The 13,661-nt window shown below is 42.1% G+C and overlaps 1 protein-coding gene across 4 annotated transcripts in view; it reads left to right on the top strand.

The window, feature by feature from the left end:
• The first annotated feature begins 2,140 nt into the window (after nt 1-2,140).
• Nucleotides 2,141-13,661, top strand: part of LOC147620502 (alpha-galactosidase-like) — a 29,634-nt gene continuing 18,113 nt past the window's right edge. For 3 of the 4 annotated variants that reach the window (XR_015269941.1, XM_086824729.1, XM_086824727.1), the window contains exons 1-6: nt 2,141-2,523; nt 2,662-2,720; nt 2,855-2,911; nt 3,021-3,055; nt 5,505-5,608; nt 5,708-5,780. Coding sequence is in view for 3 of the 4 variants with exons in the window: in XM_086824729.1 (XP_086680855.1) it covers nt 2,333-2,523; nt 2,662-2,720; nt 2,855-2,911; nt 3,021-3,055; nt 5,505-5,608; nt 5,708-5,780 (519 nt within the window). In the remaining variant the exon portion in view is untranslated. The remainder of the gene's footprint in view (nt 2,524-2,661; nt 2,721-2,854; nt 2,912-3,020; nt 3,056-5,504; nt 5,609-5,707; nt 5,781-13,661) is intronic. The other variant, XM_086824728.1, reaches the window with a different exon arrangement.

The following is a 13,661-nucleotide window of genomic DNA, read 5'->3' on the forward strand; positions in this document are numbered from 1 at the left end:
TCCATGACACACAACATGCAACAACTTGTGGACGAGGTCCATGACCAAATGTCTGATCATCGCAAGGAATTTTGGAGGGTCGTCGATGCAAATAAAATGACCATTAGTCAACTTGAGCAACACATTACAGAGCTGAAGGCTAGGCCCCAACATGAGCAAGTTGTCTTTGCAATCGAGAGGAAGGTGACAACCTGATGGATGTGGCTACTGACCTTCCCAACCTCGCCATCTCTCCCCAACCACACCCTCTAGCCTCCTCAAACTACGGCATCAGATCCTCTTGCTCAACCTCCTCCAACACAACATCTTCATCAACGAGGAGGTTCCCACCACCAACTTTTCCACAATCCTCTCCAAAATCCCTTATGCCTCCCATACCACCCTCGCCATGCTCTTCTTCCAAAATGCCATCTCCCTTACCGAGCCCTCCACCATCTTTCAATTCCCTCACCACGTCCTTTACAATCCTGGTGCTGCAGAGTCCTCACCTTCTCCAACCACCTAGATGAGGGTGGCTTCATTGACCTTTTTCTTCCCACTGAGTAATGCATGTACCCCACTTCCACTGACATCATGCAGGGCCATGCATCACAACTGTGGCATGAGCTATGGTGGATGAGGCCTCTCGCCATCTCACTGCTTCCATTGACATCATCAGCAAGGCCATTCAGTGGATGCACACACACGGCTGGCGAAGTTTATCACCATCTCACCGCAAAGGCCAGCAGTGCCTATGCACCCAGCGACATCCTTGTCTTGTACCATAAGAATTTGGAAATAGTTACAATTGATGCGCACCAGTAAGCGTGCCACCTATTTGACACGATGCATGTGGCCTACCCCTAAGACATCTCCGAGGAAGAATACATATAGGCACTCGAATTTTATCAATCCATGAAGCCAACACTCGAGGTCAAGGAAGAGGAAGAGGACATCACAAACACTACCAAGGACAAAGATAATGATGATGCATCTAATAGCAAAAACAAGTACGAAGAAGGCCCCTCAATAGGATCAACGGTAAGTGGCCTTAGAAGGGCCTAGGGAAGCTTCCCTAGGCCCTTAGCTTCCCTAGGCCCTTCAACATTAGGCCCCCAATAGGATTGACGGCCCGGTAAATGGCCTTGGGTAAGCTTCCCTAGGCCCTTCAACATCAAAGCCCCTCTTCAGTTTCCCCTGCTTTAGGAACTTCTGCCAAAGGTAAGGAGAAAGAACATGCCTTGACACCCCTTCCCTTGGACCAACCCTCTACATTAGCTCTCCCTCTCCTTGCCTTCACCTCACCACCTACTACCACTCCTCCTTGGATTTCCCCACTTGCATCTCTAGCACCGCTATCACCCCTCTCATCTCCCAAGTTGCCCTCTCATGTTCTCACTCACACTGTGACATTTAGGTGGAGGTTGAGCTTTCCATAGCTCTCTCTTGCCTACTCTCTCATGCTCTTACTCACACTGTGACATTGAAGTGGAGGCTGAGCTTTCCATCTCTTTCTCTCTCTCTCTCTCTCTCTCTCTCTCTCTCTCTCTTCTCTCTGTCTCTTTGCTCCCCACCCATTTGCAAAGCTCCTTTGTGGTGGTGACAATGAAGGAGGCAAGGTTGAGGACCCTAGCTTTCCACAAGAGAGAGTTTCTCTACTAAGAGTGACTTGAGGTGCAAATTGGTAAGGCCCTTGCATTCTCTTCTCCTTCTCTCTATCTTGCGAGGCTCAAGTGTTCTCAATTAGCGGTGAACAAGGATTTTTCTCTAGCTTGTGCTTGTTATTTATTCAAGGTGCAAGTTGCATTGATTGACAAGTATACACACTTTATGTGAATCTTGGGAGACATTGCTTGTTTATGCATGCATGCATGAGTCACACCCATGTTCAAGCATTTCAATCGTTTTTTACATTGGTTTTTTTCCCCGATTTTCCCGTGCACATGAATACATGATACCCCTCTCTATACATACCCTTGAGCTGAGAAACACTCTCTAGCACTCTACACCTAGGTGTGATCTTGTAGAAAATCCTTGCACACACTAAGAATTTGAAAATGGAGGGGGGTGAGCGAGGTAGTGAGTGAGTCACGTGCACACTGTCAATGCTCTACTCATACTAAAGGAATCGCCCAAGTGTGAGAAAACTCACGTCCTTTTGGAGTAGTGGGTTGGGTGACTTTTGCAGGCGGGGAAATTTTCTTTGAGTCACCCGATGTTGCAGTCGCCGTAAGCAACCCAGACGATACCTTCATCTTGCCAGCATTAGCAAGCTTCTTATTAATAATACACTACACAACACCTTCGAATTTCTTACATTAGAGCAGCATACCTTCCACCAAGCTTAATTAATATGACCAATAATCATGCTCTCTTTGCTCGCTTAGTTGTACTGGTGATTTGCTTAATCAATACCCAAGCCATAGTCATGCAGGCTGCTAGCTTGCCAGATTTTGCGAGCTCTGCAAGCACCGCTAATAATTCTATCCTACTGCAAACACGCAATTTGATCGACAATGGCCTCGGCGAGACACCTCCAATGGGGTAGTAATTAATACTCTCTACTAATCTCAATTACATCTCCAAAGGGCTTGCTAATCTGGATTTTTTTAACATCTTGATTAACAATGTGTTTATGATCTCTTCTGCTAACAAGTCTATTTTTGTTGTTTTGCTGCTAAGGTGGAATAGCTGGAATCACTACAATTGCCACATCACAGAGAGCATCATCCGCAGCACAGGCATAAACTTAATTTGTGTCAATGTCTTCATTAATGTTTTCTGCACAACAGGGTCAAGCATCAATCTGATAACTTGATTAATAACTAATTAATCACTTGATTAACAACTAATCCTTCTTTCGTGTGCGGAGCAGCTGATGCAATGGTTTCCACTGGCCTCTCTGCTTTGGGTTACCAATATATTAACATTGGTGATTAGCATCCCTTGAACATTAATTTATAGTAGTGATTGTTTAAAGCCTGTGTGATTAATTAACTCAGATTTCATGTATGTTTGTTGTTGTTATGGATCCATCGCAGATGATTGCTGGGCGGAGATGAGGCGAGACAAATGGGTAAGTTTCTATAACATTTCCTGCGTTTTGAAGTTAGAAGTAGTGCTCCTCTCTCGAAGGTGTATAATACTCTTAACTCCAAAATGTGGGTTTATTACTAATATAATTTGATTAAATCTAGAATGTATAATTTCTATCATTATTATATTAAAAAGTTAAAATTTTTTGTTAACGTTAAATTTCAAATCCTACTCTTCATGCATATTAATTAATTGATTTTCTTTGTTTTTACTCATTGTACGCCTCGCATCCAACCAAAGATTTTTTTAATAAAATGAGACAATTTTATAGACAAGCTTGATGTACTCTTCAACTTTACATTTAGATTTTTGAATATGGATTCACATTGATGGGCTTCCCTAGCTATCGAAAATTGAAGGGGACACTTGAAAACAGTTGTTTTTTGCCTTTTTAGGTAATACCTTTTCGGTAGGTGTTTATAAAAAATGTTAAGTATATATTTTTCATAGGTGTTCAGAAATTTTACAAGTATTTTACGACTGATTCACCCAAAACAGATAAAACGAGCATAAAAAACGCAACTTTGTTTGAAGCTCCATATCACATGACTTAGGGTTGTTACACACAGGCGGGGGCTAGGCCAGGGGGGAATCTCTACAAAAAGAGGAGATCTCCCTTGCCCATTCTCATGGAGGGGGGAGTCCCCTCTTGTCGATCTCCGCACCTAGCCAAGAAAAGGGGGGAAGAATCCCTTCAGTCTGTAAACACCCTTATTGTTCACCGCCCAAGAAACCTCCTACTATCACCTTGAAAGGGTTACTAGGTGTTGAAATCCTACATAGCAACTATGCTTAAGGGTTTATCAACTATTCTTCAAAAAGGCTTAATAGGTTATATTATATTCCATAATTAGACTTAGAGATTGGCGTGGATCATAATGGTGGAGTAGCTTTCGACAATGCCTTTGTGTTGTCGCCCATAAAAAATCCACTTTTCTTTAATGTATGAGATCTTAGTCGGGGGTGTAGGTAGTCAAATATACAAGATATCATGTGAGTCTTTGATGGTAAAGAAAAAGGATCCATTTATAGGGAAAAATTTCATGCTAATGGGCTTTGAGACAACCCTCTAGATACATGTGATATACATAAAATTTGAACTTTGAACCACCCAATATCTTATAGAGACGGCTTTTGTAGATATGAAGTTGATAAAGTTGCCACTTTTGTCAAAATTTCCTCTTTTTTCATTGAAAGCTCTCATGTGTATTTGACTCCATGCAAAGAAAATCCCTTTTTGTTAAGTGGACACATCAAGGCCACTTTTTCATTAGACTTTTACTTTTTTCTCGTCGTAAAAGATAAATTTCATAAGGCTATGTAAATGTGTGACACATCAAGGCCACTTTTTCATTAGACTTTTACTTTTTCCTCGTAAAAGATAAATTTCATAAGGCTATGTAAATGTGTTTCTTTACAAATTTCACTAATCCCAAGCAACGAGTTCTCACTTGGGCATGACTTGATGGTAGCAATAATGGATCCACCATTGAAATAGTATTGATACTTTTACTATTTCTAAACTCTTATAAATAATACAAGCTCAGAACTCTAAGTTAAATTATGTTCACTTTGGCATTTTTTTCAACATCTATGTACTTGCATTCTGGCATGAGTGCCATAAAAAAAAAAACCCACCCATCTCAAGTTTTGTGCTTTGTAATTATACTCATGGCATGAGAGCCATGCTAGAGAAAAATGAAAAGTGACCTAGTGGCTAATATCAAGACAATCTTAAGCTATTTTTTGAGAATATTTGTCAAATTTAAAGTATTTGGTTTTACTTTTCAAATAGTGAAATATTTATTAAACTCGTCAAGACTTGTAAGGGAGGGCTAAACTGTTTGCTTTTGTTAAATAAGGTAAGGTAATGAGTTAACTAGTGTATTATTTCATAGTCATTTTTAGAAGTCTATTTAACTACTTTTATTGATGAATGAGAGAAGGGATGATAGAAAGAGAAAAAACAAAGATATCAAAATCATATTTTTGAAAAACAATGTAATATAATGTTTGTAGATATGGAGAGAATTCTAATAGGTTGCCATGCCCTTCCTTTTGCAAAGGTTTTTTGTTTTTCGAGCCGGGGTGAGGTTTGTTGTCCAGGCAGGACAATAAAACACTGGGAAGAAGGGGGTTGGGCTTTGAAATTTGAATAAATAGCCCCCGAGGAAAGCACTCGAGAGTCCTAAAAGGGACTGGGTGCGTAGAGAGTCTTCCGTGTGCAAGCGATGGCACTTGTGTGTGTGTGTTGTTCTTTCAAATTTCGAGCCAACTAAAAAAAAACAAAAATAAAATTCGATTTTGTAAAAAAAAATAAAAATTGAAATCCTTGTTCTATAGAGCACGGGTAAAAAATAAATAAAATAAAATTTGATTTTGTGTTTTAAAAAACAATTTGAAATCCTTGGTGGGCTCAAAAATGGCAGGGGTCGCTGGTAGCTCGGAACTCAACGTTCCCCTCCGGAATCAAAGCACTGTCGGATTACGTGCATGCCAAGGGCCTCAAGCTCGGGATCTACTCCGACGCCGGGTAAAAATCAGTCACTCTCTTTCTAAATAATAATTTTGTTTAAAAAAAAAAGCAAAATAAATTCCTCATTATCTCTGTTTTCCCCCCCTTTCTCCTCAGCACCCGTACCTGTCAAGGACAACCCGGCTCTCTCTTCTATGAAGCACAAGACGCATCCACATTCGCTGCTTGGGTACTTAACCTAAACCCACCCACCCACCCATACATACATTCATATCTACATGCGTTTCGTTACATGCATGTGGCATCACATACATTCATATACACACGTGTTTCCTTGCATTCTATCTGGCATCACATCTCTGTTTGCATGTCTGCATGCACACATTCATATGCAAGTGTGTTTCGTTACATTGTATGTGGCATCGCATCTACGTTTGCATGTATGCATGCACATGTGCCTATGGAGAGATGAGTTGACATCATAGCCAAGCCAGTGGATCATATATGATCCACATTATTGGCAACAAAATGTAATTCATGATGAGGAGTATAACCATAGTTATCAAAACGGCTCCTATTCAAATGTATGATTACAACAATTCTAAAATTCAATACTAATTAATACGCCATGCCATCAGGGCACATCATGCACATGAATAGACTTATACACAAGGAGAAGAGCCACTCTAGAAGTAGTTACTGAATAGGTTGTCAATATAGATGAATACACCATGTCATCATGCTATTCCGCACGTGTAGAGTTTTCATTATAAAATGCCGTGTTGATGCAACTTTGAGTAAAACATGTAGTTCAATGTCAATAAAGTAGCATCCCCATCATATCCAATCTAAAGATAGGATCAAAGGAAAGAAATGAGGATGGAGCCAAGTACAATAATGAGATTTGAACCATGGAAACTCCCTTGTATTTTTCAATGTGTGTGCGTTGGTAGGTGCACTCTGTATTTAGGGCTTCTTTTGTAATCTACGCGGTGCCTTGTGGTGATGGGTGTACAATGATGCTCCTTGGTATCTGTGCTATTGTGTGTGAGGTTGGGCTGGACTCCAAGAGGCACACAAGGGCTTAATGCCCGTGTCTGAGCTCAGATATGGATGTACAAGGCTTTGTTGCAAACATAGTCACAAAAAAACCCGTTTCGTCATTTTGAATCCTACGAAATGTTTCAAAGAAAAACGTTTGTAAAAAACCTTGAAACCTCTTGGTCAGGAAGTTTCGAGAATTTAAAAAAACACATTTTTAAAACAACTTTTTGTTTTTTTGCTTTTTTTTCCTCGAGTAGATCCTTTTGTGGTAGCAACGTGGTGCCATGTGCCCTCTCCTCTTCCCCTCCTTCCTTCTCCTCCTCTTCTCCTTCCTCCCTTCTTCCATTTCCTCTCCTTCTTTTTCTTAGTCTTCTCTTCCTCCTCTCCTTTTTCCTTCTTCCTCCTCTTCTTTTTTCCTTTTCACCTCTTGTGCTCCCATCTCTTTTTCTTCACAATCCCAATTCCTTTCTTCTTCATCTTCTTAATCCCATAATTACAATCCCACATTCTACAATTCCTTGCCGAAACAAAAATGACAATACTTGGAATGTGTGGGATAACACCATATTCTAGTCGTTTCTGAAAGATATATATACATAAGGGGTTGCATTATGTGACATTGTGGTAACTATGGCTAGAACCTTCATTTGGTATTGTGGTGTGTGTGTGTTTATATTTCACTTGCGGGTGTACACACTCATTATTGAATGGGCGGACACCTTATAAATAGGGTGTCTTATTCATTTATGAGTGTGGCTGTGTCCACACAAGAGTGTGGGCAAGTGGTGGGTGCATTCACCCACCACTTGGCATTCACCCACCTTGGGTGAGGTGCATATCCACCTTTCCTACGTTAGGGGTCTCCAATGCCTTGCTCAAGGAGGTGAGGGCATCATCTGTGTAAAGGAGACAGCTGGCATGGTCATCACTAAACCATGCCCAGCACTCTACCAGTGCGACTGTGTTCCACCACTTTCTGAACTAATTTGCTCGTCGGCCATCCTGTTTGCTGGTTGCCTGTTGTTCCTCCAGCATAGCTGCCCCTCAGCACTGCTACTTGTATAGCTGTCCTGCCACTGCAGCGCTGTTCTCAGCCGCTTTCTGTGACACACCTCACCTGTAGGTGCATGTCGCTGGCCCTAGGGCACACCTGGCTGGCTTGTAGGAGCCAGGCAGCATAGGCAGGCATCAGGAGCAGTTGAGCAGCAGGCATAGCAAAGGTTGGTCTGAGCATGCTAGTGCCCAGAGGTATCAGCTGTTATAGTGTTGATGCAACAGTTCTAGAAGCTGTGGGTTTCTGTTTGATTCCTTATTTGGTAGGGATATGTGGGGCTTTTGGAAGCCAGGGATGGTGGTCCATATGCGGAGTTTGACAGGTGGTTGGAGTTTAGATCAGGAGTGTTCTCTACAAGAGGCAGTTTTGCCAAATTTTGGACATGAGGTTGCTCTATAATTGAAGGAGTAGTCTAAGGAAGAGGCTTCTTACGAACTAGAGAATGAGTGTGAAGGAGAGGCATGTGTGCGCATATCAACTTTTTTCATTTCTCGGGTTGAGTACACAGGAAGGGGGCTTCATTGCATTAGGCCGAGCCTCGAACATAGGAAGTTTTCGGCTAGGTTATTGAGAGAGAGGAGAGTCTTCATAGTTGCCGTCTACACTAGGGAATCTTTGCCTTCAAGGGCAGTTTCTTCAGCTTCTAGGCTAGTACACGAGGATTCTTGTCACGTGTTGTTTGCATTGGGTGGAGTATCTTTAGTGTCTAATGTCATGGAGGCACCATGGGAGGACATATCTTCATCTTGGAAGTATATGTGAGTTGGTGTGTCTGATTTCTTGGAGACTGGAGATTGTATTGGCAACAACTAGAGTTTTTGCTTCGATGCATGAGAGGAGCTATTACTTGGAGTATATTCCATAGAGATGGTGGTCTAGATATACAGGTGCCGAGTAGTACTAGAGGATACAGATTTGGTGCAGCTCTTGTAGGAAGTTTTATTCCTTCTTCCATTGGAGCTGGTGCAAACCGGTATTGTGATCCATTTGAGTCGATGCATTAGTGGTTGGAGTGTGGATAGTGGAGTTTGGAGTTTTGCCAGGCCTTTCGTTCTTCCCATGGGCTAGGTGTGCAGTGTCTCTTCATGTTACATTGGTATTAGAGCGTCAGGTTTTGATGGAAGAAAGGCTGTAAATTTTTTTCTCTCTCATGAGAACGTGGCGATCCATTGCGAAGAACCCTACCATCATTAGCATCTTCATTCAGGATTGCATTTTTTTCATTAAGGTTGTGTTTTGCAAATTCTGTACCAAATAGCTCTTGTGTGTGCAAGGGGCGCTCAACCAAAGGGCAAGAAAGAGGGTCAAACACACCAAGTAGAGGGTGGACAGAGCAAGCAAGCAAGGCGGCTTGTTGGTGCTTCAAATCAGCTAGACAAGGGTGGAAGAAGGTGCATGAGCGGGTATAGTAGTGGCAAAGGCTAGATCTGGGAGAGCATAAGGGCAGCTTGTAACATGCGTTGCAAAATCATGTTTGCTAAGAAAAGAAGATTAATGCTAATAATCCTATGTTCAGCTACCAGCAAAGACACAGAAGTGAAGGAGAGATAGACCTAATCTATTGTATATTACCAACACATGCTATATATACAATGATCTTGCTAATTCACAGATTCGTGCAAATGATCTTGCTGATTCACAGCTTCATGATGCATAACAAAGATCCGTGCAGCCCGTTACTTGCAATCGGACAAGAGAAGCTCCTAGTGATCCACCACTATTTCCTTGCTACCTTGTAGACTCTGACAAATGGATCCTCTTGATCTTTGAATGATGATTCTAATGAATGCCTAATGATCCTATTTATAGAAAAAAGGTATGAATTCGTAATCAAGTCGGTTTTGCCTATTTTTGCCACAAAACATCGTCCAAAAAGTCATATTTTGTGTCCAAACTATGCCCCAAAGGTGTCCCAACCATTGGGCCATGTCTTGGACACTTTCGGGAGCATGTAGGGTTGCAAAATCCGCTCTAAATCTGCCCATATATTTGCTAATATCGTGCTAAGCTTGGAGCACTAGGGTAATCCATACACCTTGGCTCCAATTCTGTTCCGGTCCAATTGAAGAATCCACTTCATATCCATCAGCTTGATTTCCAAGCTCTTTGAGAGTTGACTTGGTCTTCAAATCTTCTGCCTCACATGTAGTCTCATCCTCCTCTTCATAGGATTTGGAAAGACTCACTAGAAACTCCTCAGAAAATGTCGAGCTAACCTCATCCTCGTTCACATAGGATTCAGAAAGATGTACCTGCTCTAGAATCTTCTCTTCGGGTTGTGGCTCTAGCTTTGGTTCGGCTCTGGACAACTTGAGAGCTTGAGAGCTTGAGAGATGTGTCGCAAGAAGCCCGCTTAAGGAAAATATATAGGCGTCCCCAAAAGCTAACTTTAGCTTTTGCTTTTGTGTGTGTGTGTGTGTGTGTTTTTTTTTTTGCTTTCGTTTTTTTTGCTAAACCTTAGTAAAGGGTTTAAAAACCCAAGTCTTGCTTTATAAGTGTTTTTTTTCTTTTTTTTAAAAAGAAAACAGAATATATATATATATATATACATTCCAACCTTTCTCAATCCTAGAAAGATTAACTAAGGGATTAATTAAACTCTTCTTATTGTTTACTCTCTTGAATTTAGAAAATTATGTAGATTAGGGTTCCATAAATCTAATTTGGATTAATTTAAGTGAAATAAAGAATGAAAAAAATGAGAAATGGTCAGCCATACAAAGGAGGTTATGGTAAAATTTTCTAAAATTTTGTGAAAAAGAAAGTTTTATTTTATGTTATTCCAAAAGAGTTATTTCCACCATTTTTGCATCTAAAAGAAATATTCTAATTACTCCATGTACATATATATATATATATATATATATATATATATATATATATATATATATATATATTCTGTTTTTTTTTTTAAAAAAAGAAAAAAAACACTTATAAAGCAAGACTTGGGTTTAAATATATATATATATATATATATATTCTGTTTTCTTTTAAAAAAAAAGAAAAAAAACACTTATAAAGCAAGACTTGGGTTTTTAAACCCTTTACTAAGGTTTAGCAAAAAAAACGAAAGCAAGGCGTGGGTTTTGTTTTTTGTTTTTTTTTCCCAAAAAAAAACAAAAGCTAAAAAAAGCTTACGCAGGTATGCTTTCGCTTCTTCTTCTTTTTTTCTGTCACCCGCTTGTAATTAGCGCCGCTTGCCTGCGTGGACTTCCTGCGCACGTGCCTGCGTGTACCCACCTGCCCACGCAGACGTTTGGCTGCTTGCGCCTGCACACATACCCGGTGGCCTGTGCGTGGAGATGATCGATTTCGCCTGGTTGCGCATACAGCCCGTGTGCCAGACCCTCCTGTCCACGTGCGCCCGCCTGTGCTGACTGCGCCCGACTACCTATGTGCAAGATCCACCTGCCCACGTGCGCCAGCCTGTGTGTACCAGCCCGCCAACGACGACTGCAGATGACCACCTGCCCTGGCTGCGCATACAAGCGCTACACAGCTACAGCCGGCGACCCTCTCTCTCTCTCTCTCTTACAAAAACACAACCAACTGGCTTTTTCTTTTTTCTCTCTTGAAACTGTTTACACATTTGAAAACACATCTAGCCCTTCTTCTTGCTAGGCAAACCAACCCATACAAGACCAACCCTTCTTCACAGATTCCCACGATGAAAAAGCAACATACTGAATCTGAAAAAACAGCAGTATGCACAGAAAAAATTGCAATCTTCTCGAACTCATACCTTTTCTTCGACCTCTTTCTCTCTACCTACCGACTTGCTCGTTCACGAGGCTTGCTCTGATACCACTATTAAATCCCCATAGGATCTCCTCGTAGAACACTCCCAGTACAAGACTAGAAACTTGCAAACAAACCAAACAAACAAGACGGGGGTGCAGGCCTGACTCACCTCCCAACCTCAACTGCCGTGGGCAAGCCCACAAGACTTGGCTGTCCCCACCGAGCCACGAGCTGAGCTAACTAGATGGACGTACCGACCAATCTCTACCTCGTGACGTCCCATACCGCCACGAAGCTACCCTCGTGGGCCTCGAGACTGCTACCAGCCTCGGCTGCATGAAGCAGGTGCACGCTAGATCCAGGCTCCTAACCATAGAGCTCTCACAAAAACACACGAGACTCTATATGACTAATGACAAACCTTGGCCACCCTTTTATAGGCTCTTGGTCGGTCATCGGGCGTCCACACTTGGGCGCCCGCCCGTTAGTCTATCGCTAACTCAGCTCGCCAATCAGCTTGCCTAGCTCCAAGCTTCCCCAACCGTGCGTGTAGTATACGGTAGATACACACTGTGCACATGACAATGAGACTATGCAGAGTCAGTGGAGACAGGAGATGAAGAACGATACAAAAGGAAACAAGAACGCCAAGCCCAATACGAACAAATCATTGCCGAGTATAGGCAACAACTCATAAAAGAGGACCTTCGGCACATCAAGTAAAGCTTCAAGAAGAGGCGTGTCAAGCCATCTTCTATACGAGCAAAGTTGGGCACAACATAAGGAAATATGGGCACAATTCATGGCAACATCAACAAAGACCAAGGAGGAATCACCTCAGGTTGTGAAGCAACCCAAGACTAAAAGCGTTTCTAAGACCAAAATTCTTGGGAGACCTGATCACACAAAGAGGTGTTTCCAAGGAGGTGCCATTACCCAGGATGCAATGTGCAAGATCAATTTTTTCTCTCACCTTGCTTTCTTCAAGATTTCGACCCAAGAATCCGAGTTGGAGCCCCTTATCGAACATGAAGACCTGTCGGCTACGGAAGGCACCGATGCTAATCTTTTCGACGATTATGTGTCAAAATCAAATTTCCAAGAGTTTAAAGTTGCTCTCGAAGCTTCTTCCTCGAAACGTCAAGCACAAATCGCCGTGCAAATGCAGGCTTTATAGAACTCCCATCTCTTTGTTGACCACTACCCTATCTACTCTTTCGGGTATGGATACCTTGGCATCTGCTTTAGGCCCCAATATTACTCCGAAACAGTTTGGGGGCGAGCAAAAGCAGCGTACCAAGGAGATAGTGGACACTTGGCTACATAAGTCCATTTTCAGTTCCATCCATATGATGATGGGAAAAAGATCCAATTAGCAGTAGGTTTTCTCTGAGGCAAAGCTTTGCTTTGGTGAAAGGAACTCAATCCTAAACCAACGACTTGGGCACAGTTCGAAGACGTCTTCAAGAAAGAATTCCTCAAGAAAGAGGATGACTATGATGTTGTTGCCCGGTTTACTACTTTGACCATGACCTCGCAAAACCTCACTTATGAGGTCTATCTCCAGAAATTTAGGGACTTGTAGATGAAAGCTATGAAGATGGATCCCACAACTCTTTTGGGTTTTTTCGTAGCCGGTTTACTTGACTCATACCGTTTACAGGTTAAAAACAACAAATGCAAAACTTTGGACGAGGCCATTCATTCCACTCGTATCTATGATGATACAATGGTCTCTTCCAAGTCTAAATCCGTTATCGAGCAGGGGAACAAGCACAAAAGGAAGTTCTCTGTACCAATGGCTAGCACGACTAAAGGAAAGTCTTCGGACCAACCTTCGAAGAATTCAACTTCGACACCATCGAAGAAGAAACGTCTCCTTAAGGCTTTGAAGCTCAAGAAGGAGGGACGTTGCTTCATCTGCGAAGAAAAAGGACATATACGTAATGAGTGCCCGAAGCAAAAGGGTGCAAAGACTAACGCAGGACCCAAGCCAAAGGCAGCTAACCAGCTGTCTTTGACAGGTACGTCAGTTACTGTACTTTCTCGCCCTAGTACATGTTCTGATTGTCTGTTCAACACCAAAGTTTTTGGCTTGCATGATCTTCTCCAAGGTTGATTCCGTACGTACGTACGGATCCGTACAGTACGGTACAGCCGTACGGTACGGTACAGTACCGTACTGTACGGATCCGTACGGTTTTTTTTAAAAAAAAATAAATAAATAAGTGGCGTGGCGTGGCGAAACGTGTGTGGCGACCATGCGCTTGC

Source organism: Cibotium barometz, chromosome 31, assembly GCF_041138505.1.
Source record: "Cibotium barometz isolate CiBa-2024 chromosome 31, ASM4113850v1, whole genome shotgun sequence".
NCBI classification, from domain to species: Eukaryota; Viridiplantae; Streptophyta; class Polypodiopsida; order Cyatheales; family Cibotiaceae; genus Cibotium; species Cibotium barometz.